Source organism: Macrosteles quadrilineatus, unplaced genomic scaffold (genome assembly GCF_028750875.1).
Source record: "Macrosteles quadrilineatus isolate MER2022 unplaced genomic scaffold, UCM_ALF_1.0 Scaffold_1__1_contigs__length_201487025, whole genome shotgun sequence".
Taxonomy (NCBI): domain Eukaryota; kingdom Metazoa; phylum Arthropoda; class Insecta; order Hemiptera; family Cicadellidae; genus Macrosteles; species Macrosteles quadrilineatus.
The window spans coordinates 27,420,045-27,444,858 of record NW_026542594.1 but is presented as its reverse complement, the minus strand read 5'-3'; the positions used below and the strand labels follow the sequence as shown (position 1 = coordinate 27,444,858).

The window sequence follows — 24,814 nt, the reverse complement described above, 5'->3', positions numbered from 1 at the left end:
ATAACGAGGAATTAAATCAGGGCAATGCGGAGGACATTGCAACATTAGCTTGATGATGTGAAGTGCATCGGGAGATTCTCATCTGGATACTTTCTTATAATACGTATAAGATCATTATACTTAAAACCATTGGTTGTAGAATTTTAAACTCACCTCCCTTGCCGACTTCTTTTGAGTAAGTGCAACAGTAACAGCAGTTACCTCAGGCCTCTCAATGGTTTATTATTTGTTCAACAATCTTTAGTGCTGAACTTCTTATGTCATTCTATATAGATTTATCAGGCCTACAATGAGTCCTAAATCAACAGTAGCTGATAAAATTTCTACAAACTCAAGCCCAGAAAAATATTTCATTAAAAGTTTAAGAGCAATTTTTTACAGAAATACTTACTTAACTCTGAAACTCTACAGAATGTTTGCGTTGTTGACAACAATCGGCTGTTTCAAATCAAAATTCATGTATTTAACTATCCACTGTACCAACTACACTGACATAAACAACATAACTTTTAGTTTATATAGGCTACGTATTAAGTTGTTTACTTCTTTTTTAATCACCCTGCATTTTGAAACAGTAACAAAGCCCAAACTAAGAAAATAATTATATGACCCACTATGAAATGACAAACATTAGTTACTAATTAAGTCTACATCACAGTCTATTGCTCTCTATTGGTAAATCCTTGTATCTGAAAAAGACCATAAATATTATTACTTTTTTATAAATTTTAAGTTGCATGATGGCAAGTGTTTAAAAGTATTATCAGAGGAATATAAAGTATAAATACATTCAAATTATTACTATGCATGTTGTTTCATTATATTCCCTTGTTCCTTTTTTGCTAATTCATGTTATATGTGAGTCATCAAACCTAAAAAGGAAGCCCTATAAATATAATAAGAGACGGGACACGATCAATTTGCAGGCCATAACCCAAAACGCAGTAGTAGCCTAGCAGCCGACAAAGTCAACTACGAGCTTACAACTGCATTACATAGTACTTAGGAAGAAGTGTCTCATTTGTCATAATCCCGTCTGTTATAATTCTCTTTACATAGAATAACAGAGTATTTAGTTCAGATATAACTTTTTTTGAAAATAATATTAATATTATTGTAGCTTAAGTTGCTTCTTAATTAAACATGCTCAGTTCCTAGAAATTCTGAACCTAATTTTAATAGGTACCACTTAATGATAGCTATTACTGATCTTGGTAATAAAATAGGTAGAGAAAAAACCAATTTTCTCCTCTATAAAATCAAAATCGGATAATTTTTACTCAAGTTATTGTACACACATACACATAATATACAGGGTGTTTGGTACTCAGTGTGAAAAAAATTTTTTGGTGTAAGTACAAAGTAAATGCAGTATGATGATGCATATAAAATGTCCCAAGTCTAAAAATTAGCTTCCCAAAGAATTATTTTATGTTTTTAAAAAATGACTAAGTTTTTAAACTTAATACAGCTATTTCTCAATTACCTGTAAATGGATTTGAGTAGACAATGTCATTTTCGTGTTCTACATTAAATTTGAATAAGAATAATACAAAATGACAGAGGATCAGTTGTAAAAACTCCATCGTAAATAGATTCAAAGATAAAAATTAAGATGTTTGGTAAAAATTCAAAAAAACATTGGTCAATTGCATTTGTTCACACCCTGTATACAAGAAAGTGTCGGAATATGTTAAAAACTGCGCCATTTTATAAGCTTTCCAACCATATGCTACACCATTGAGCTTTCTGTCTGCTTATGTACGCTTTTGTGGTTTGAAGACTACAAAGCATGGCGTCTTTATCATTTAAAACATAGAAAGTCAGCATGTATTAAGCTAAAGTTGTATTTTTGTTTCAGCTTGAACAGTAAAAACAGTAAAAAAGTTCCCTGTTTTCTGGCATTCAAACCACTAAAATAAACAAAAAAATATCTAAACCTCAATAGTGTAGCATATGGTTGGAAAGCTTATAAAATGGCGCAGTTTTTAACATATTCCGACACTTTCCTGTATACAGGGTGTGAACAAATGCAATTGACCAATGTTTTTTGCATTTTTATCAGACATCTTAATTTTTATCTTTGAATCTATTTACGATGGAGTTTTTACAACTGATTCTCTGTCATTTTGTATTATTCTTATTCAAAATTTAATGTAGAACACGAAAATGACATTGTCTACTCAAATCCATTTACAGGTAATTGAGAAATAGCTGTATTAAGTTTAAAAACATAGTTATTTTTGAAAAACATAAAATAATTCTTTGGGAAGCTAATTTTTAGACTTGGGACATTTTATATGCATCATCATACTGCATTTACTTTGTACTTACACCAAAAAAAATTTTTCACTCTGAGTACCAAACACCCTGTATATATATATATATATATATATATATATATATATATATATATATATATATATATATACAGGGTGTTTGTGAACTCTTTCGAAAAAATTCACAGGATTATTCCTTGGGTGAATATTTTACATTATAAACATGGGTCGCCGGAGCCTCGTTTTCCGTCTGTCTGTCTGTATGTGTTTTATTATAAATAACCTTATAACTCGAGTTTGAATCACGGTACAAACTTTAAATTTGACACACTTGTGTATTTTGACGTGTTACACAAATAGACCAGGCCCAAAATTAAAAAATCCCTCTCTATAAAGTGCAAGAAGCATTTCATGTAACAATTGGGGAAACAACGTTTTTAGTGTATTACGACCCTGCTGATTACGAATCTGCCTGTTGCCAACGCGAAATTTGAACCGGAAGTGCTGTATCCAAGATGGCAACCAAAACTCTGTTTGCCCCATATCTCCCTTGTTAGTTGGCCTAAAATAATGGTTTAAACGTGTATATAGGGGGTTTTCAGATGCCAAGCACATTAAAACACTCAAAATTAACTTAAATTATGTTTTGAGGGCATATCTTCCAAAATGGCGTCCAAGATGGCCGCCAAAAACTCTAATTTACGCATCTCCCTTGTTTTTTGGCTTAAAATAATTATTTAGACGTCTGCATAGGGGTTTTCTCCGATGCCAAACACATTGCAACACCCAAAATTTACTTACATTAAGTTATGGGGGCATATATTCCAAGATGGCCGCCAAAAATTCTTATTTCTGTATATATACATCCCTTGTTTGTTTGTTTAAATTAATTATTTAAACGTCTACAAAGGTATTTTCTCGCATGTTAAATCACATTGCAACACTCATTATTTACTTCCTTTGAGTTTAGATGACATATGTTTCTGAGATCGCAATAAAAACTTTATTGTGCTTACGTGAGCTCCGTGTGTATTATTGTATTTAGTGTTTAAGACCAGTCAGATATCTATTAGTGGCTGAATATTTTCTACTATTTTTGAAATACCAATTGAAATTTAGCAATGTTAAAGTAGAAGGCAAATTGTTTAATGTACTCTGGTGGCACCGTAGATAACGCGTAGTATAACAGAACCTGTAATTAAGTAATTGTAGAATTAATTGTGTATGAAGTTGACGAATTTATCACTTATTTAAGGTGTCCCGTTATGTAAATAGATATTTATTGTAAAATATGACGATGCCATACGTATGTTTTGTATGTTTTACGGCAATAAATAATTTGATTTGATTTGATGTTATTTGAACGTTTAGTCCAACAGAACCTGTAAAAATTATTTTTTAGACCATACCTAAAATCCGCAAGAGGTGGTGCATGTAAATTAAGTTAAACAAAGGTTCTTTATAACACATTAATAAATAATAGCCTAATAAACAATTTGGTGACAATATTAACAATGATACTGTACTGTTATATTGTATTGATCTTGTGGTACCACCCATCAATGGAGGTTTGTTTACCATGCGTCTCAATGGATGAAATAGATTTTTTTTAAGTTTTTTTTATGGCAGCATTGTGTTGGCTGCACTGATCAACATTAATCAGCAAACAATTCTTATTCTTTTTAATATCGTATGTAGGCCAACTGTCTATAAAAGTTAGTTTATGAAGAGAAAGTAAACAATTGTATGTGTACAAAATAGTTGTTAATAAGGTAACATCTTTTGTTTCCCAACCGTCTATAAAAGTTTGCTTGTGAAGAAAAAGTAAACATCTGTATGCATTTCTACGAAATAATTATTTGAGGTAAGTACAATAATTTGTAATCCTTAGTTCATTTTAACTTATCAATAAGGAGTTTTTGAACCATTTGTTAAATAATTACGGTAAACGCTATTCGTTATGTTTTCTCCTTTATTAAATGTGAAAATAACGTATTGCGTTTACCGTGATTATTTAACGAATGGTTCAAAAACTCCCTATTGCTAATTTTGAATAAACTAAGGATTTAATACAAATTATACTTACCTCAAATAATTATTTCTTAGAAATTTACAAATGTTTACTTTCTCTTCACAAACAAACTTTTATAGACGGTTGGAAAACAAAAGATGTTACCTTATTAACAATTATTTTGTACACATGTATACAATTGTTTACTTTCTCTTCATAAACTAACTTTTATAGACGGTTGGCCAACATAAGATATTAAAAATAATAAGAATTGTTTACTAATTAATGTTGATCAGTGCAGCCAACACAATGCTGCCATAAAAAAACTTAAAAAATCTATTTCATCCATTGAGACCCATGGTAAACAAACCTCCATTGATGGGTGGTACCACAAGATCAACACAATATTTTAGGTATGGTCTAAAAAATAATTTTTACAGATTCTGTTGGACTAAACGTTCAAATAACATCAAATCAAATCAAATAATTTATTGCCATAAAACATACAAATCATACGTATGGCATCGTTATATTTTACAATAAATATATATTTACATAACTGGACACCTTAAATAAGTGATAAATTCGTCAACATCATACACAATTAATTCTACAATTACTTAATTACAGGTTTTGTTATACTACGCGTTATCTACGGTGCCACCAGAGTACATTAAACAATTTGCCTTCTACTTTACATTGCTAAATTTCAATTAGTATTTCAAAAATAGTAGCAAATATTCAGCCACTAATAGATATCTGACTGGTTTTAAAAACTAAATACAATAATACGCACGGAGATCACGTAAGCACGATAAAGTTTTTATTGCCATCTTAGAAACATCTAAACTCAAAGAAAGTAAATAATTAGTGTTGCAATGTGATTTAACATGCGAGAAAATACCTTTGTAGACTTTTAAACAATTAATTTAAACAAACAAACAAGGGATATATATATATATGGAAATAAGAGTTTTTTGGCGGCCATCTCGGGTGCCATCTTGGAATATATGCCCCCATAACTTAATGTAAGTAAATTTTGGGTGTTGCAATGTGTTTGGCATCGTAGAAAACCCCTATGCAGACGTCTAAATAATTATTTTAAGCCAAAAAACAAGGGAGATATGCGTAAATTAGAGTTTTTGGCGGCCATCTTGGGCGCCATTTTGGAAGATATGCCCTCAAAACTTAATTTAAGTTAATTTTGAGTGTTTTAATGTGCTTGGCATCTGAAAACCCCCTATATACACGTTTAAACCATTATTTTAGGCCAACTAACAAGGGAGATATGGGGCAAACAGAGTTTTGGCCGCCATCTTGAATACCGCAGGTCCGGTTCAAATTTCGCGTTGGCAACAGGCAGATTCGTACTCAGCAGGGTCGAAATACCCTAAAAACGTTGTTTCCCCAATTGTTACATGAAATGCTTCTTGCATTGCCTTTTTTTGAAAACGGGCCTAGTCTAAAACAAGCAAAATTTCATCTCGTTGACTATAGCCGTTTCAAAATGGCGGCCATCTAAAATCTTTGACCTCAAATTACATGAAAACCACTAGAGTTACAAAAAAAACACAAGAATAACAAAATTTAGGATACTTTATGCCAAATCAAATGACACCTAGATCTTAAAGATCGGAGAACAAACAGCTGAGTTATACATTTTTTAAATAATTAATAATTTCTTTACTGGCTTTTAATTGGTACGAGAGGTCGTCCAGTGGTCGAAACTCGACCAAAAATATGTAATGTACTCACTTCTCTATTTTCACCCCCACACTGTAAATAAAACATGTGATTGGAGTTTCTTCCATTTGTTTTGATTTCTTGTTTATATTTCGTTGTTATTTCGTCACCAGCATGGCAACGCATAAGATCCATGTTAATTTTTTCAAATCTTTAAACTCATTTTTTGTGCTTATCTTTGAGCCTATTTAAATTTATAAATGGATTCTGCACACCTACACGAAAATAGCTTTCTAACGGTTTGCGTAGATTTTCCCTACGATGCACACGAGCTGAGAAAAAAGGTGTTAAAGAAACATGCTTGCCTATTAATATATAGATAGATTGTTTATTCTTAAAAATCATCTGATCCTTTCTAAATTGTCACAACAATGTAAGACAGCTGGTTGGAAAGATGATTTTGAGATGATGATCACATGATTATTTTGAGTCATTAATTTTTTATTAATTAATAATTTCTTTACTGGATTTTAATTGTTATTGTCTATTCTTTAAAATCAACTGTTCCTTTCTAAATTGTTACAACAATGTAAGACAGCTGGTTTGCTCTAACAACAACATTTAGTTTTTTTACTAGATGGTAAATGTATTAATTGTCCTATTTTTACCTTAACTATTGAGATCTGTTTAAGGTTACGTAATGTACTCTGTATCAGATGATTTTTAAGAATAAACAATACCAATTAAAAGCCAGTAAAGAAATTATTAATTATTTTAAAAATGTATAACTCAGCTGTTTGTTGTCCGATCTTTAAGATCTAGGTGTCATTTGATTTGGCATAAAATTTCCTAAATTTTGTTATTCTTGTGTTTTTTTTGTAACTCTAGTGGTTTTCATGTAATTTGAGGTCAAAGATTTTAGATGGCCGCCATTTTGAAACGGCTATAGTCAACGAAATGAAATTTTGCATGTTTGTGTAAAACGTTAAAATACACAAGTGTGTCAAATTTAAAGTTTGTACCTCGATTCAAACTCGAGTTATAAAGTTATTTATAAAAATCACATACAGACAGACAGACGGAAAACGAGGCTCCGGCGACCCATGTTTATAATGTAAAATATTCATGTATTAACCCAAGGAATAATCCTGTGAATTTTTTCGAGAGAGTTCCCGGAACTCTCTACCAATATTTTAGGGCATTGCTCTTGGGTAAGAAACATAACTAAATATCATATTTAAATTGTCCGGAAGTGCTTAGTTACTCACACAGCCGCCATTTTGTTTTATCAGTTATTAATTTTTTTCTAGAGAATGGTTAAACATACGAAATGGAAACTTTGCACAAACATTTATGACAACTAGACAAAGCTACCAAAAAATTATCACGATTTTTCAAATTCATAAAACAAAATGGCGGTCATTTAAAATTTTTGTAAAATCAATGGTTTTTGAGTTATTTAAGAAAGAAAATTTTATATGGCCGCCATTTTGTTTTATGAATTTGAAAAATCTTCGTAATTTTTTTGTAGCGTTGTCTAGTTGTCATAAATGTTTGTGCAAAGTTTCCATTTCGTATGTTTAACCATTCTTTAGAAAAAAATTAATAACAGAAAAAAACAAAATGGCGGCTGTGTGAGTAACTAAGGACTTCCGGACAATTTAAATATGATATTTAGGTACGTTTCTTACCCACGATCAACGCTCTAAAATATTGGTAGAGAGTTCCGGGACACCCTGTATATACAGGGTGTCCCGTAACTCTCTGGACACTTGTATATAGCGTTATTCCTTAGGTCAAGACAAACACATTTCACCATAGGAACATGGGTCTGTGGTGTCTAGTTTACCGACTGTCGGTATTTATGTGTTTTTTACAAAAAAACGATTAACTCCTAAACGGTTTGAGATACAGCTTTGATATTTTGCAAAAATGTTAATCTTATTAAGACCTATTATCGTTAGAAATTATACTAAAAAATCATTAACCGTTTCAAAATGGCGGCCATTTAAAATATTTGATGCCAAATTTCACAAAAACCGTTAACTTTACAAAAGAATTGCAAGAGACAAAAAAGTTTGTAAATTTTATGTAGTTTTCAATGATACCTGATTTGTTAAGATTGGATAAATAATAACAGAGAAACGTGTTGTTTTCTAAATGTATGATTACTTTTCTCCATTTAAACAATGCTAATACTCCTTTTACGTTGTTTAGCATTGTTTAAATGGAGAAAAGTGGTCATGCGTTTAGAAAAGAAGACATTTCTCTGTTATTATTTATCCAATCTTAACAAATCAGGTATCATTGAAAACTACATAAAATTTACAAACTTTTTTGTCTCTTGCAATTTTTTTGTAAAGTTAACGGTTTTTGTGAAATTTGGCTTCAAATATTTTAAATGGCCGCCATTTTGAAACGGTTAATAATTTTTTAGTATAATTTCTAACGATAATAGGTCTTAAAAAGATTAACATTTTTGCAAAATATCAAAGCTGTATCTCAAACCGTTTAGGAGTTAATTGTTTTTTTGTAAAAAACACATAAATACCGACAGTCGGTAAACTAGACACCACAGACCCATGTTCCTATGGTGAAATGTGTTTGTCTTGACCTAAGGAATAACGCTATATACAAGTGTCCAGAGAGTTACGGGACACCCTGTATACAGGGTGATTGATATAAGTGTGCCAGCCGTTTTATTCGAAAACCATAAGAGATATCAAAAAAAGTTAAATCGTAAGTGCCTTGGATTTTTTATTTAAAAAATTATAGTCAAGTCAAAAAAATTATTTTAGCCGCCATTTTTCCAATATGGCCGCCAACTTTGATTTTTCTTATAGAACACCCTGTATTTCATGATATATTCTGGTAGAAAATGTAATTTTAAGACAATTTTATTCTTGTAATTTTTTTCATAAACCTAACCGTTTCAAAGATAATAATGGTTTAAGTTGTGAAATTTTGAATGGTTTTCGAATAAAACAGCTGGCATGCTTGCTTAGTCCTTAATCGAAACTCTTTCTCATGCAGAAATTTCAAAACTTTAACCATTATTATCTTTGAAACGGTTAGATTTATGAAAAAAATTACAAGAATAAAATCGTCTTAAAATTACATTTTCTACCAGAAGACATCATAAAATACAGGGTGTGCCATAAGGAAAATCAAAGTTGGCGGCCATATTGGAAAAATGGCGGCTAAAATAATTTTTTTGACTTGACTACAATTTTTTAAATAAAAAATCAAAGACACTTACCATTTAACCTTTTTTGATATCTCTTATAGTTTTTTAATAAAACGGCTGGCACACTTATATCAATCACCCTGTATATATATATTATGAATTTGAGAGATGGTGTTTTTGGCAACTAAATTTTACACATCAAAACAAATAAACGTTATCAGCATTCTGACACATACTTTCTCCCATAAGTTTGTCAACGACCTTTATCATGTGTAAGCGGTGAGAGTAAATATACAGAAATGGGATTTGTACAATTTTGTTCAGAATTTAAAGGACTATAACATACTAAATATTTTTATCAAAATTGTTCTGGCCATTTTTGGAAAAATCCAATTTTCCGTTATTTTATGGGGTTTTTATGAGAAAATAACATAATTTACAATAACTTTTAACCCGTATTTTTTAAAGAAATGGGATTTGTACCATTTTGTTCAGAATATAAAAGACTATAACATACAAAATTTTATCAAAACCTACATACCAAATTTCATCGAAATCGGACCACAAGTGTAGTCCCTAGCTCTGTACACATCCAGACACACAGACATCACTTCGAAAACCACTTTTATGGGTCCAGGGGGACGCAAAACGAATATATCCACTCAAAACTCAAACTCAAAAATTTAGTTTTGACAAAAACAATACTTTCTCCATATACTATGGTATAGGACGAGAAAGTAAAAAGTAAATTTGGCCCTGGGTTTAGGTCCTACCATGAGATCTACAGTGAGCTTATTTGCCTACATGGGAAATTTGCTAAAAAAAAACCTTCTTTGTAGCAGAAAACCTAAATACGTATTAAAACTAATATAGGAAATAATTCTTCCAATCTTAAGGAAGTATTAAAGAGATAATCCAGGTAATGGAAATTCACTTTGTATGCAGGTTTTCTGCGGTGGGGGTGAGTGAAAATTTAAAAACGTACGTTTTCATGTCCCTGGCCTTTTACTTCGTAGATACTGGATTTTTAGTTTATTATTATGTGTTTTAATATTTTTTGGGACGGGGGCAACATGTTACATACATTTATTTGGTTTTAAATAGGTTCTAGGTATTTTTTTCGTATTTTTAAAGTCTCGAAATTCACGACCATGACGTGTCCCTAGGGTACATTTTCCAACTTTCACACTGTATTTAGACTAATTATTCATGCCGAAATATATAAAGCCATATTTTTATGTCATCAATGGTTATTAAACTTACAAAAAAGGAGCATATTATAATTTTATTGTCATTACAAACTGACTACCATGACAAAATAAGTCTGTCCCTCGATTTGGCGTCACGACCATTTGGGAAAAATTTTCAACTTTGGAGCACGACAGTGGCAAGCCTGGCGTCGATGGAGTCAGTTGGTTTTAGAGACTAGTTCGGGATGTACGTCAGGATTGTAGTGCCGGTCGTTTCGAGTTGAAAGGAGGAATTACAAGATTAATAAAGGAAAGATTGTGTTTTTTGTAATTTTGGTGTGTCCATGACCGTACGTAGTCATTCGATGAAGTAGACATGGTGTTAATTTTTGTTTATAAGATATTTCAGTTGCTAGATTAACGTAGAAGTCCACTTTGTATCCTCGAACATGAGGTGCAGGGCTACCGCCAGAACAGAGCCAAATAACACGTATTTTCACGACCAAAGTTTCACGACCATCGCGGGTTTTTTCACGACCAATCCAGCATTATGGATTATAGTGTGTTTGGTCGTGACAATAACTTTAATATAATTGTAAATTGAACAGTTTAGTTCAATTGAAACACATATTTTTATTATAACTAACAGGATAATTGAAGGATTGTTTAGAAAGATTTAGATTATTCCAGACAATTCACGACCGTACTTCTTGTCCCTGACCATCACGTTTATGATTTCTATCATAAAAATTTCAAAAATTAAAATATCGTCATATTTCAATGTTTTATACACAAAAGAAGCACACCTCTATACAAACATAACGATTTTTCGGGTCTCAGGTAAGTTCTTCGGAGTTATACAAACTTAAAAAGATTTTATTGGCTTTTTTTAAATTTTTTGAGTTTTTTTATTTTTTTCTAGAAAGACCAAATATACCAAAAGCTCAGTGACCTTTTTATTGTATAATGGTCATAAAAGTAAATTAGTTTATAGCAAAACATAGTTATAAAAATAATATTAACTATTTTTAATATTCATTTAAACATCCGTTATGGTCGTGACAGGATTTTGTGTTTTTTCAACTAAAGATGCTCTTTTAAAAAGAAACTACCAAAGATATTGCGTTACCATGGACTTTTTATGAAACTTCAAATGTAAATGAAATAAAAAAAATAATAAAAGTTTTGAAAAAAGGGGAAAAGAATTTGCAAAGTGCTTTTCCTGAAAACGTACGTTTTTAAATTTTCACTCGGGTATTATTTAGTTTTCCATTAGAAATAGCTATTTGTGTATTAAGAGAGAAAAATAGTCATTGTCGCTCATACTGAAGATGGCCCCACGAAGCTTTAGCTGAGTGTGGCCATACATTTTGAATATGGCAATGACGGTTTGTGTTGTGCTCATAATTCACCAAAAATTTTCCTATCCCCATGTTTAACTCATCATAACACACTGATTAACTTTTTAGTTGTATATAAAATGCCATTTAGGTTATGTTTTTATTTGCTTATCGGATTTTAGGGTTTTATAGAAAGGCCAATAGTAAAATAAGCAGATTTAGCAAGCGAGAATGAACAAAGTGGAATTGAGCTATTTTGCGTACTGTTTACAGGTGTGGCAATGTGATCATCATTTTGTATGCAGTGGTAAGAAAAAGAACTATTTATAAATCATTTATTCATTTCCACTAGTTGGACAAATAATGTACGATAAACCGCAAACACATTTAACATTTCTAAACTTGCGTCTTAATCTGAGGCTACTAATTTATTATATTGAACAAAATTGAACTGAAATATGTTAAAGAAATATTATGGAGAGAGTTATAAAAATGTTAGCTTACTTAAGTAGGAGTCATTGAACATTTTTCATAGAAGAGCATGTATGCATTTGCCTCCATAGCTCCTGCTAATGTAGCTGAAGTCACTGATTCATCTGATGTTAAGTACCACCTGCAAGTTATAACTAGCATTAGTATCATACAATCTAATCATCCAATGTTTACTTCCTTAAATCATCATTTTCCCCCTTGAAAGTGTCTCTAAAAATTGAATATCAGCTACCTACTTAACATTAATAAACTACGCATATACTCCATTCCTCATTCACCGTGCATACGGAGCCCCCATAAGCCATGTATTTCAAATGGGTGTATCAGCAACACAAACCATCCTAAAAGCACTAAAACCTACAAAAGGTTTTTAGAATTTTTACTTTGCTCTAGGTTTTTTACTACTATTATTGACTATACACAGATCCTGTGTATAGTCAATGCTACTACCTATAGGCTATATTAATTTTAAGAATAAGTAGAAATCTAAATCATTATGTTAAAATACCAATCTATAAAAAGCATAAATTCACATAGAAAAGTAAAGTTTAATTTAGCGCTTTCACGAGGGTTGCGAGGAAAGTTTACACAACATACATGATTATTCCAGTAATGCTAAAGTGTAATCCCAGTCCAAAGTTTTACTGTTCTATAAAAACAAGTTGATTATTAGCAAGCCCATGCGTATTGTACTGCTTGAGGAAGGTGGAATTGAGTATGGATTTGAGCGTGGTGGGTATTTATATTTCTGTGTAGGTTAGTCCTAGCAAAGGTATGTGGTTATCAGTAGAAAATCAGTATTAGGATTAGTAATCAATTTTGTAATATGTACCTATCACAATGCATCATGGCTATAAACCTGTGAATGGGGATGCATCATAATGGTGAACTCAAAATCTACCAAAATCATGGAGGTAATTATCATTTTTGCCCGCAATAGTTGAAAAATCGAGAACATCTCCCACCATTGAGGCAAAATCATGAATGTCTACCAGTCTACCCCAGTCATGGACACCCTTATCGTCTCCTGAGTTCGCGAAACCATCATGGACATCTCCCACGATTGCGGAGACGTCATAACCATCACTCACGACGCCAACAAACCCAGTCCCAAGCCAAATTTAATCCCAAATTAAATGTAGAATTGAAAATATATTTTCTGTTCAAGTTTCCCAGAAGTTCAAGATCCATCCATCCCTAACTGTACCTGTGCTCAGTTGTGGTAAACTGGGGTAAATCAATAAAACAATATCATAAACAGACACATTTAATCATTTTGGATAAATATATTTATTACAAACCATAAAAATGTGATCGCTTGGATAGTAAAATAATAACAAACAACTTTTTAATGTAAAAGTATGCAACTAAACAAAAGTGGGATAAACATTTATGACCTTACTTAGGTTAAAGTGCTACGTAAAGCAATTTTACCTAACCCGCCATGTTAAACTTCCCTATCCCAAGCGTGATGTATACAACTTCCTTACTTCTCGAGTGATGTAAAGTATCAAAAACTCACTCGGTGATGTAATGAAACCCATTTAAATAACATTGAGTGCTTAACTTAAAAAATAAACCTCTATGGAGCCAACGACATTCAACGCTAGAAATCAGCTGTGCTCTTGAATTTTATTGTTATGTTTTGAAGAATTTTCCTAACCTAGCTTTTGTTTGTAAATTAACGTTACTGTTAGAAGATGAGTGAAATGGATAATGATTAATATTGTTCGTAACCTCCTGTATATTGTCGGGTCAGGTAAAATCTTGTACGTTACACGTTACGCAAGAGCGTGTTTACATCACTTAGGTAAATTATGCAACTCGCTTCCGCTCGTTGCACAACCTTCACCTGCGTGATGTAAAAACGCTCTTACTACACTTGTAAGGTAAATAGCTATTTCTCCCCTCTAGTCATTGATCCCGGTTTTTTACGCTCACTGATGACAGCATATAAAAAAATTTGGTCTTTTAAAATCTTATTATTTTTTTTAATGGATTTCTTTTACTTTTCATCTTGTAACCCAAGGTCTTCATTTCACAGCAGTATATTTGTGACACCGATGTTTCGCTTTTGCACTTTTACCTCCAAAGAAATTTAGGTTCTGTGTGCTCTTTCATAGGGGTTAAGCATACGGTAATAGTTTTATGCTAATTATAACTGCCAAACATAATTAATTTACTTTGAATATTGTTATAATTATTTATGTTCAAATCTCTGTAATTTTTCTGCTTCTGTAATTTTTTTTTTTCAAAAATTTAAGTCAAGTGCTGAGTTTTAATTTTGATCTACCAAATATGTGGTTTTTTTTTTCTTTTTACAGCAACATTCAAAGTTCCCTGCAGTACTGATCCACAAATAAATTTGTCAGTTCCAAAAATAATCTTTTCCTAAAATTACAATTTATATTCTTCCAATAGTTATATTTTAATACTTTTTTTTAGTTAGGACATCTACAATCAGACCATGATATAGGATGTAAAATAGGACATCTGGAGATTCATGCTCTCTTCGAGAGTAGGCCTAATTATTAGTGTACTCCAAAGTAGTGTTTGCTCAAACTATAGGTCAAATTTAAACATCAAATTTAAAATGTTATCAAAAGCAATTATAAACCCTTTGTGACAAATTAATTACAATGATATTTCTTTAGGAAGGATCATGAAAAAAATATGATTATTTATAGGAAGGACTGTTATTTGTTGAATTGGTAGGCCTACTAAGCTAAATCTTTCTTGAAGTTGAATTAAAACTTCACACTCCCTAAAAAATTCTCCGAATAGATATATCATTCTTATGGATCAGTTGAAGAAATTATAAGGTAAGCTTAGCTTTGTACAATTTAAGTAAAAACGGTATTTTGTTTCCTATCAGAGCACTGGGAGACTGAGCTTTGCTTGGATGGAATGAAATGCATTTATTAGATAAATTAATTAGCTAAGTTAAAAATATTTATTTTGTAATAAATGGGAAAAAATTGTAGATGATTCAAATAAAACGTCCCTTTTTAAATGCACTGCACCTTTATAAATACATTGCAATTCACATAATTTTTGTTTTACATTTACATTTCATCTTCCAAATAAATCGGGTTGTCGTATAACAGGATTGAGAAACATTTGATGATATTTTATAACTTCTTTCCATACTACATTGCGGGTTTGAGAAGGATTTGTTGGGGGTATGACAAAAAGGTTATTGACGATAGCATGGGCACTTTCAAGGGCTGTTGGACAGAAACTTAGTTTTTCCAACCTTATGTCCAACACCAACTGATTTCTCATGACCAAATGGGGGCAAAAATCAAATCAATCAAACAAAAAAAAATCAAAAATCCTCAGACGAAACAAAAGGTTTGCCCGTACACGTCCTTATTTTAGAGTATAGGATTTTTGTTAATTAATTAACATTTGAACCATTTAAACTGAAAACAGCTGTAAACATAAAAATACCACCGCTGCAGCAAACCTACAGACTAAGCAAATTTTCATTTGCCTGATTGGAATTACTCCCTAATTAAATAGCATTAGTTGACGGAGTAGTTAGATTTGCTGCAACAGGGAGGGCAAGAAAATGTTTTTGTAAAATTTTAGTAATAGCCTATGTAGTGGTATGAAATAAATGCATTTTCTAAATTTGATCCAAATATGTTCATAAACAAGCAAACTACAACAGGTGGAATAGGGTAAAGCCCTGTTGTCTGAATTGTGCCATTTTAGATTTATACCTTCCTATAGTTGGTTACTACGGCTGTGCTAAATTTCGTGCTGATCAATTCAGCCATTCAAGAGGAGTATTTGTACAAAAGCAGTGAGTGTTCACTCCGCTAAACTCGCTCACTCCGCTCAACAAGTCCTTTGTCTACTTTTTCCAACTTGTTATTTTGTTTGTTCAACCAACATAGTAACTTAGCATACAATAAAGCCAATGTTATATTTTTAAAAGAGTTGTGTAGCAAAATAAAAATTTACCTTCATTTTGTTTGAGTTAAGCCACCGAACCACTGATCAATATGTGTACTGGTATGGAACCTGGACCTTGGGTTAGGTTAGGTTAGGTTAGTGTGTAAAGTGTGATGGAAATTAGTCTTAAAATCATATATCATGTATGTATCTGTTCTTTAGGTGGAAATCAGACTCTTTCCAGAACATGTGTCCGCAGTTGTCCGGCAGTGAAATATTTGACCTGTCAAACACTTGTCAGGTAGCATTAATCCCTAGTGTCCGCAATTGTCCGCTTTTAAGACGTGCCCCAATTGTCCGTGTCCGCAATTGTCCGGTATTCATATTGACACAGGTTCTGAAACTCGACTTAGCGAAATTCCTGCAAACCTAACATCAATACAACAAACCTCTTTTTAACAAAATCCTTGATATAACTAATATTCAGTTCGATCCCTTCAGATTCGTTATACCGAGGTTGGAATGTATATGGTTTATTTCAAAATGTCTGCTACTTTCTGGATAGCCCTCGTATTATGAATTTGAATGGATGGTGCTTTATGGCGTCTGGGGACATCAAAATAAAAAAGTAAATCGGTTCCGGGTCCAGTTATTACTATGAGACCTATGGTAATAAAGCTATTAGCATTCTCTACATGGGAAATTTGCTAAAATGGTAGTAAATATTTATATTTTAACTAATTTATTTAATATTTATAACAGACGTTTCCATAAACTACAATTTTGATATAATCAGCTGTTTCAAATATTAGTGGGGATTTCAAAGAATAATTCATCCCTTCAATGTAAACGTAAAGAAACATTTTCTTCATAAAGATAACAAGACTACTAAGAAGGCCACTGGGGCAAAGCCCTGATGGAGTTTCAAACATTTCTCATTTGTTGGCAAATCTACATGTTACGGCCTATCCAACGACAAATTGGACATGGTTATCGGTTGTGTGACGGCTTCAAAACCATAATTAAAAAATTCATGTTGGCCTATTAAATCTATAGGTTGGAATGGTTAGATAGATAATCTCTAAACTTTCCACAATTGATAAATGACAAGGAAACTTAGGAAACCAATCATCACTAATAATGACATATGAATGAATATGAATGATGAACCATGCGCGAGGCAGCTAGTACCTGTCAGACCTGTGTCGAGTGCTGGACTGTAGAGGCCCTCGGCGATACGTCACAAAGTGTCCGTTGTGCACAGAACCTCGATGAACCACAACAGCCTTCACCCTGTATATGTGGTTGTACGATCTACAACACCAGAAAATATAGGTGCTTAAAAGAAAATCTAGTTTTCTACAGTATCATTACTTAACTTTAATCAACATACATACGTATCCTCTCTCGTTCCGGCTATCTCCGGGTCTGGGTGTTCACTAGGCCTATCCATCTTCTTCTGTCCTTCCACAATTCCTCTTCCTCCACAAAATGCCACTGCACTCCTCTTGCTTCCACATCTCATCTCACATTATAAATCCACTTCTACGTCTTCCTCATGGTCACTCTTCACTCTTTATTGGGGATTCTATTATTAACCATTCTTCTTAAGTGGCCGAACCATCTCAATCTCTATTTTTCAACTCGTTATTTCAAACATTCTTCAAAAAAAATTGTAATTAGTGGCTTTCAGGCACCGATCTTGTCCAAATCTATGAATCACTATAGTCAAGTGAATAAAAAAAGTTGTGAAAAATTAAATTTAACGAAGTACTGTGCAATATTGCCAGTGCTAAGTGAACTGTATGGGCTGGGCAGTGGCGATAAATATATTTTCATATTGATCAGCCTGTTCGTAAAGAAAAGTCCCCATATCTCGATCTACTTCATCCCCCATCTCTTTATATTACCAAACCCACTATACACAGTGTGACATGTTTGTGACTATACTAAGCATGCTTATACTTAATATACAGCTGATCGAACTGATCATAGCAGACTGAGAGCGAGGGTTGAGCAAAAGGCGCTGGCGTCACATGTTGGCAGTGCAGGCATTACACATCTAATTAACGTATATTCTAGCAAGCTTGTTCTCAAATGACACTCATCCTAACCAAATGTGTGTGCAACTAACTTAACAAAATTCTTGACTTAGGTATGCCGTTTGGTAATAATACCTCAAAACTTCTAAATTAATTTTTTGTAGTTTAAAACCAACAGCTTTTTTTAAATAAAATTGAACTAAAAATATTCTTGTGACTATCTTCAATAACTTTTAAATTTAAAGCCTCTCAGGCTTGCTAACAGTCCTCTTGGATCTCCAAAGTGTGGGTGGACTGCATTGCGCAACTATCTTGACAGGCTCGGTGCTGTTGGTTGAGTAGGAGAACTTTGCTGCTCCCCTTGCCACAGGGAACTAGCTTTTGGCGGCGATGTAGCTGCACATGATGCTCAAGAGACGTGCAGACAGATTGTGGTTTAATAGGGGTACCAATATTAGGCCTAATGAATATTCATGATAATGTTGTCTTCTTCCTCAAGCTGAATTGCACTTGAATAGGGGTGTGCGATGCATCGAAATTCCAATTTGATTCGATTCATGTGGGAATCAGTATCCCTATACGAAAAACGCCTGCAAAAAATCAATGCAACACCCGCAATACAGGAGCGTGTTGCTGCTGCCTTTCCTTTTATTAAGGCATTAAGGCAAGTAAAGCAACTCACTGACATTTTGAGTAATACAGCTTCTTCTAAAATTTGATTGAAAATAAATATTTTTCACCATACATATAATGTCATGTGTATGGATAGGCCTAATACCACATAAACAAAAAACTGCATTACACAAAAATGTGGTAAATTTTTTATTTCACTCCATTGACAAGTATGGATAGAAAAATTAAGTATTGCTTTGAATCAAGTTGCATTGATTCAAATCAAAAATCTGTTGAATCAAATCGTTGCTTCAAATCGAAAATTTTTTGCTGCTTCGCACACCCCTACACTTGAATGGTCTGCATGATAGAACCTGGTTTTCCATCAAACCAGCAAGATTTAAGTTACTGGCATTTTCCTCTCCAATGCCTCACCAAGGATCCAACTGATTTTCTCCTTTCACACGGTTTTCACCAGCACCTTCTCTAGGGTTGTCAGCAGAATATATAAACAAAATTAAAGGATTTTTCCTGGTTTTCCCAGCTAAAAAGTACAGAATTCTAGGCGTTTATAATACTTATAAGAAAAGCCCAATATACACGTTACACTTACCCTGTAAGTGCACAGGTTCTGATGAATAGTTATTATAAAGGAAGTTGTAGCGTAGCAACAAAAAAAAGGACTTTGGAAACAATATATGATTATTGCAATAATCCACTTACCCCATCCTACAAGGTAAAGATTTGGGCGTGGAACATTCAGCAGTTTCATCCCCATCTGGTTTGACATCCTCTTTCAACTACAAACAAGTTGTGGGGCTTCAATAATGCTAATAAAAATATAATTCAGAAAATTTTAATATGAACCTAAAGGTAAGTTTCTCTTAAAACATAAAATCAGTTTATAAATTCATACTTGAGTTATTTACGACATAGCCTACCGTTTTATGTGTAGCTGTATGATTACACTGATCTAAATGCACATAGTTTGATTGAGCCACAATAAAGCATGCTGGTGTGAATTACTGATTTATTTTGGTTACGCCAACTTTTAAAACCTAGCCAAACTAAAAGAGCAACTTGTTATAAACTATACCATATCACATCAACAAAAATACAAGGATTTTAACCACTTGTAAATTATTGAACTTTTTTTTTACAAAATTGGCTACTTGTCCTTACAGTTGGGATGTCTACTTCAGTAGGTATCTAAAAGTCAATTATTTCACAACTCTAAGGGGATTAAAGAGCAAAAGATGATTTTTTACATGTTCTAAGATTTTGTATACAAGAATTCAACAAATAAGAAACTGTAGTTTTTGGAAACTAGTTTTTGGAACTTATACTGTAGCCTACCTATGTGCTAATTTTCATTATATTCCAAATAATTTGGGTTGTGGCCTGTGTTGATACTGTAATACATGGATAGACCTATTCTAAATCTGTTCATTACAGACTGTGCTATATATTTAAACTTCATTCTAAAATGCTTCCCCAAGGTGTACATAAAATACTATTGAGATGACACAGATTGTTGAAAAGATTAAATAAGCATTCATTGTCTGTACAGTACAGTCGTATATACAAATGAAAAGTTGAATAGGAACTAAAGGAAGTAAAAGCAATTCTTATGGTACCAATATGTATGCTTCGATAAAATACAGGGTTTTCTCGGCAACATACTTTTTCTCCGTTCTACTTAAACAATTTTTGCAATTAAAGTTTAATTTAAACCAAACAAAATCTTTGAAAGATTAAAGAGCATTGCATTATTTGTTTTGCCAAGGAAATAAGTTTTGAACAGTATTAAGATGTACAAAATAATATTAATTTGTGCACAGGTCTTCTCTTTGTGCATATTTTCACTATTGCAGTATTGAGACATAAAAACATAATTTTAAATTTCCTAATAAAGCAAATAATCTTACCTTCTGTTCTTTAATTATTGAATTCTGAGTGTACGGATCCATGCAGAGATACTCAGGAAAGTCTACATAGTCAGGTCGTTTATAGGGAGAACCATGCTTGTCCATGGAGATGCGGTGAATGTGGATGCATAAGCACCTTGGCAACTGAGTGCAGAAAAACGTTAACTTGTACGATGTCATAACAAAACTAATTGGGTTCTGAAATATAGTCAGTTTCAAGTTTCATACACAAATAATTACAAATATTAATTTTTACATTGTTGAACTGAGTGAGAAGGAATGGGGACCCAAGTAACTCACCTTAAAGAGTGATGTAGTTGATAGCAGACAAAAATGTTTATGACTAGATATTCCGCCCCTCCGGAAGGGCCTACTTGGAAGTGAGTGCAGTAAAACGCCGACTAACCGAACTAAAGGAGTCAAGGGCATTTTGGTACAGTAAATTTTGTTGGTAAATAATTAGAGTTCTTGGTAGTACTTGACTTGACCTTGAGTACAACAATTATTGTCCTGATAAAATATTTATGGATTTGGGACTGCTAATGGGGTTTTTGTTGCATCATTGCCCTAGTAATAAATGTAAATTATGAATGTCGTAAACAAACATCTGATAAACTTTTTATGTGCTCCGAACCAACAACCAGTAAAATGAAAGTCATTTAATTTTATAGGCTGTACCTACTGAATTTGTACCAAGTGCTGTACCTACGATTGCAGTAATTAGGCCAGAACCTTATTGTACAGATTTTTTTGGTACACTGCAGAACCCTAGTATTAGGCTAAACATACACAAGTTTTTAGGTGGTTATGGTTACCTTGCCAATGGACAGTGTCTTGAGAGAAGTAGTAGTGATGGGAGGCTGGTCAGGAGCTCGATTGTTGTTGCATCCTTCACACACAACACCATTGACAGACTCAGTCTGGGTAAACCGGTCTAACAGATGTGCTAGTGTGATTGGTTGTAAAAAACCACTGCCCATCTCTGGTAGATGCAGAGACAGGCTATCAAACTTGTCATAACGGACGACTGACTGAAATACACACTATAGTAAAACAGTGTTCAATTTCAGTATATGTACTAAAAATTACTCAACTGTAGGGATGTATCAATTCTCGACACCACCGATACTTGGACACTGGTATCGGTATCGAAAATCGATTGTATTGATTTTCGTTACGTTGTCGATACCAAGATCGCGCCATTGGAAAATAACCGCTATTGCCACAATCGCGCATGACGACGACGAAGTTTCCGTGACGGCGGGAGTCTATCAAGATGTCTACACAGTTACAGATAACCAGAATTTTGCCACAACAGCGGAGGATGTCGATAATGACTACATGACCGTGGGAGATGATTATAATTTTGCCCCGATTGCGCAAGACCACGATGACTTTTCTGTGACCGCGGGAGTTGATGGTGATGTCTACATGGCGGCAGGAAATGATCAGAATTTTGCCCGAAGCTTCTAAATACAGTCACAATAGACATTACACTACATTACATTACATTATTATTATTGCTGAAGGAGCCGAAACTCCCCAACCGCAACCCGGTACCTAGAGACACAATAGACAATGTGAAATAAACTGTTACACAATACGTGTCTCAACTTAAATTCCTCCCCACCACACCCATCAAAAGAACCTGGATTACTGGAGTGCCGGAGTAGTGCAGTGCTAGTCTACTATACATATGATTTTCACCTATGTTAAGATTACTATTTTAATGTTCAAACGATTAGCCCTAACTATTAGTGATTGTGATCAATTACTTGCAACATTAATTTTGAATCATGTAGCTTTGTTAGCTTTTGCTCACACACTGTTTTTAGATGGTTGGTAAAACATCAGCTGATATTTTATCGACAACAGATGCTTGCAACAGTCCTGATTTTTACCAGTCAAATGAATAAGGTTTGGATTTTAAAAAGAAAAACGGTCGGTAAACAGTCAATGTGCCTGAAAGCTGAATTTAGTAAAATACATAAATCATACATAAGAAGTTGTTGAGTAGTTGGGGTCACTATGTTGCCATTATTACCCTAGTTCCAGTTCATACAGTGGCAGTGGCCGGCTTCTAGCAGGCATTATACTGACAATCAGTGGAATTCGAGCCAGATTCAGTTCAATCCTTTGATTCACTATTGGAGTTGGGACGGTATATAAAAAATTGGCAGTCCAAAATTATGTGTGTGCAAATGGCCTCACAGCTGTATATTTAATTTTGTTATTCATTGTGACCCTTGGTTGGAATATATAATTGATAAAATGGAAGAATTACCTTATCCAACCACAGTTGGTAGTATGACAACTAGTTTCGTTCCTTAGAACATTGTCAGGTCATTGTATGCAACCACATCTTCAATGTAATAATACATTGTGGTATGTCAAAAGATTCTTTAAAACACTGTCAGAATCACAATAGTAAAAACTAGTCATGTTGATCAAATTATTAAAATGGAATAAAAAGTGATAAAACTGGTTAAAACTGTAAAGGCTGGCCAGCACTCTCTTATCACTGTCACTGACTAAATAAAACATTCATTTGACAGTTAGTACTGTATTACCTTGAATCCACAATCCACACACTGCAGCTGACTAGTCAACAGACCACAGAAGGGAGAGGCCTGACAGTTTTTGTTGCTGTCGTACTTGGGTAGGATTTTCCTTGTTATAGGCTCTCCTTGTTTGTTGACAAGCCTATAAGATAAAAACCTATTTTAAGCCTATAAGATAGTGTTCATTCAGCATGGTTTTGTTCAAGTAATAATGTAACACTAGATGACCTGTTGCTCGAAACCGAGCCAAACTGCAAGCTGTAATGAAAGAATAAACAATAAACAATAAAAAAATAAACAGCAAGACTTAATCAAAGAGTCACTTTAATGTAATTTCTGGCTGATTATAGAAATATGAAAAATATAATGTAACAAAATTATAAAAGTAGAATACAATATTTAAATATAGATCCGCTCTCGTAATGCTTTGGCTTTCTCTTGTACTGTAGGCGGGCGACGCTCTATGAGAACGTCGATGTCAACCAAACACTGTAAAGTGAGTTTTTCAGACTTTTTGTAGCAAGCTTAATCCCTATCTTGACACCAACCAGTACGGCACATACTACAGCATTGTTAAATTATTTGTACTACCTATATGTTCTATTTTTAGGCGTGTTTAAATTAGGGGTGCCAACAAAAGTCTCCGGTTGGGAACATATGAGGGTAAGCAAGTGGATCTAACGACGGATCTAGAACGGATTCGCGTTTAACATTGTTAGTTTTTGGAAAAGACCTAAGATTTAATTGGCCAGGTGGTGCTCTGTTTTCAGCTTTAAAAATAGCTGCGACATTTATTTAAGTAGCATAAGCACATGAATCTCACTTGACTCCTCGGACCTCTTGTCCCTACACATTTTTGTCACAATTTTAAAAGATTAGGCAAATAGGTTGGCAATGTGACCCTATTCCCGCATATTTTTTCATGGCATTTTTTGTTTGAATTATGTTTCATGCGTTGTCCAGTGCCAACGTCGTACTCAACTATACATCTGTGAGGGTTCACGATGACCTTCTAAAGGAAATAGATATTTACTCGGAGATAACACGTGTCATGGATCTTTAAATTGTAGATCCCCTGTGTGATCCTCTCATCTAAATGAGCTTTAGAGCTGACCATGGCAAAGGCGAAATTGAGTTGACGAATTTATCCAAATAATTTCTAGATCTAAGCCTCGCAGCCCTGTTTTAAGATTGGGAGTTTCCAATAAGTTCCTGAAAGTATAGTGAATTCTGCAGATGAGTAAACGGGTCTTTCATTTATGGTAACAATGAGTGAAAATTGAACTGCTTCGGTCTTCTTTCCTTTGTTTAAAATGTAAGCCACCACAATGTAAACACTTAACGTTCATCTGTCTGAGGAGATGTATCCATGATGTATCACCACGGTGGTACTGCCATTCTGTAACCTTCAAATGTTCCATTGGTAGGTTGATGCGAGCAGTCACGTCCGCGTTCCCTCCAGCCAATCACAGTTCTTCATCTTACTGGTGGCTTATTTTTAAATTTAAATAAAATACGGAAGTAAACCAAACAACAGAAAACACCACAATGGAATTTTGATATACATTGTAAATTACATTGTAAAT

At 33.4% G+C, this 24,814-nt stretch overlaps 1 protein-coding gene across 4 annotated transcripts in view; it reads right to left on the bottom strand.

Annotated features, from left to right (window-relative positions):
• Positions 1 to 503: 503 nt before the first annotated feature.
• LOC128983594 (ubiquitin carboxyl-terminal hydrolase 30 homolog) overlaps positions 504 to 24,814 on the bottom strand; it is a 42,003-nt gene continuing 17,692 nt past the window's right edge. Inside the window, exons 5-11 of one of the 4 annotated variants that reach the window (XM_054402938.1) lie at positions 23,238 to 23,385; positions 21,483 to 21,698; positions 20,668 to 20,811; positions 19,463 to 19,539; positions 17,286 to 17,399; positions 12,195 to 12,303; positions 504 to 689 (exon numbers count right to left, since the gene is read on the bottom strand). In XM_054402938.1, coding sequence (XP_054258913.1) covers positions 12,195 to 12,303; positions 17,286 to 17,399; positions 19,463 to 19,539; positions 20,668 to 20,811; positions 21,483 to 21,698; positions 23,238 to 23,385 — 808 coding nt within the window. In that variant the 3' untranslated portion in view covers positions 504 to 689. Of the gene's footprint in view, positions 690 to 12,065; positions 12,304 to 17,276; positions 17,400 to 19,462; positions 19,540 to 20,667; positions 20,812 to 21,482; positions 21,699 to 23,237; positions 23,386 to 24,814 lie in introns of those variants that run through there. The other 3 variants (XM_054402936.1, XM_054402939.1, XM_054402937.1) reach the window with 3 other exon arrangements.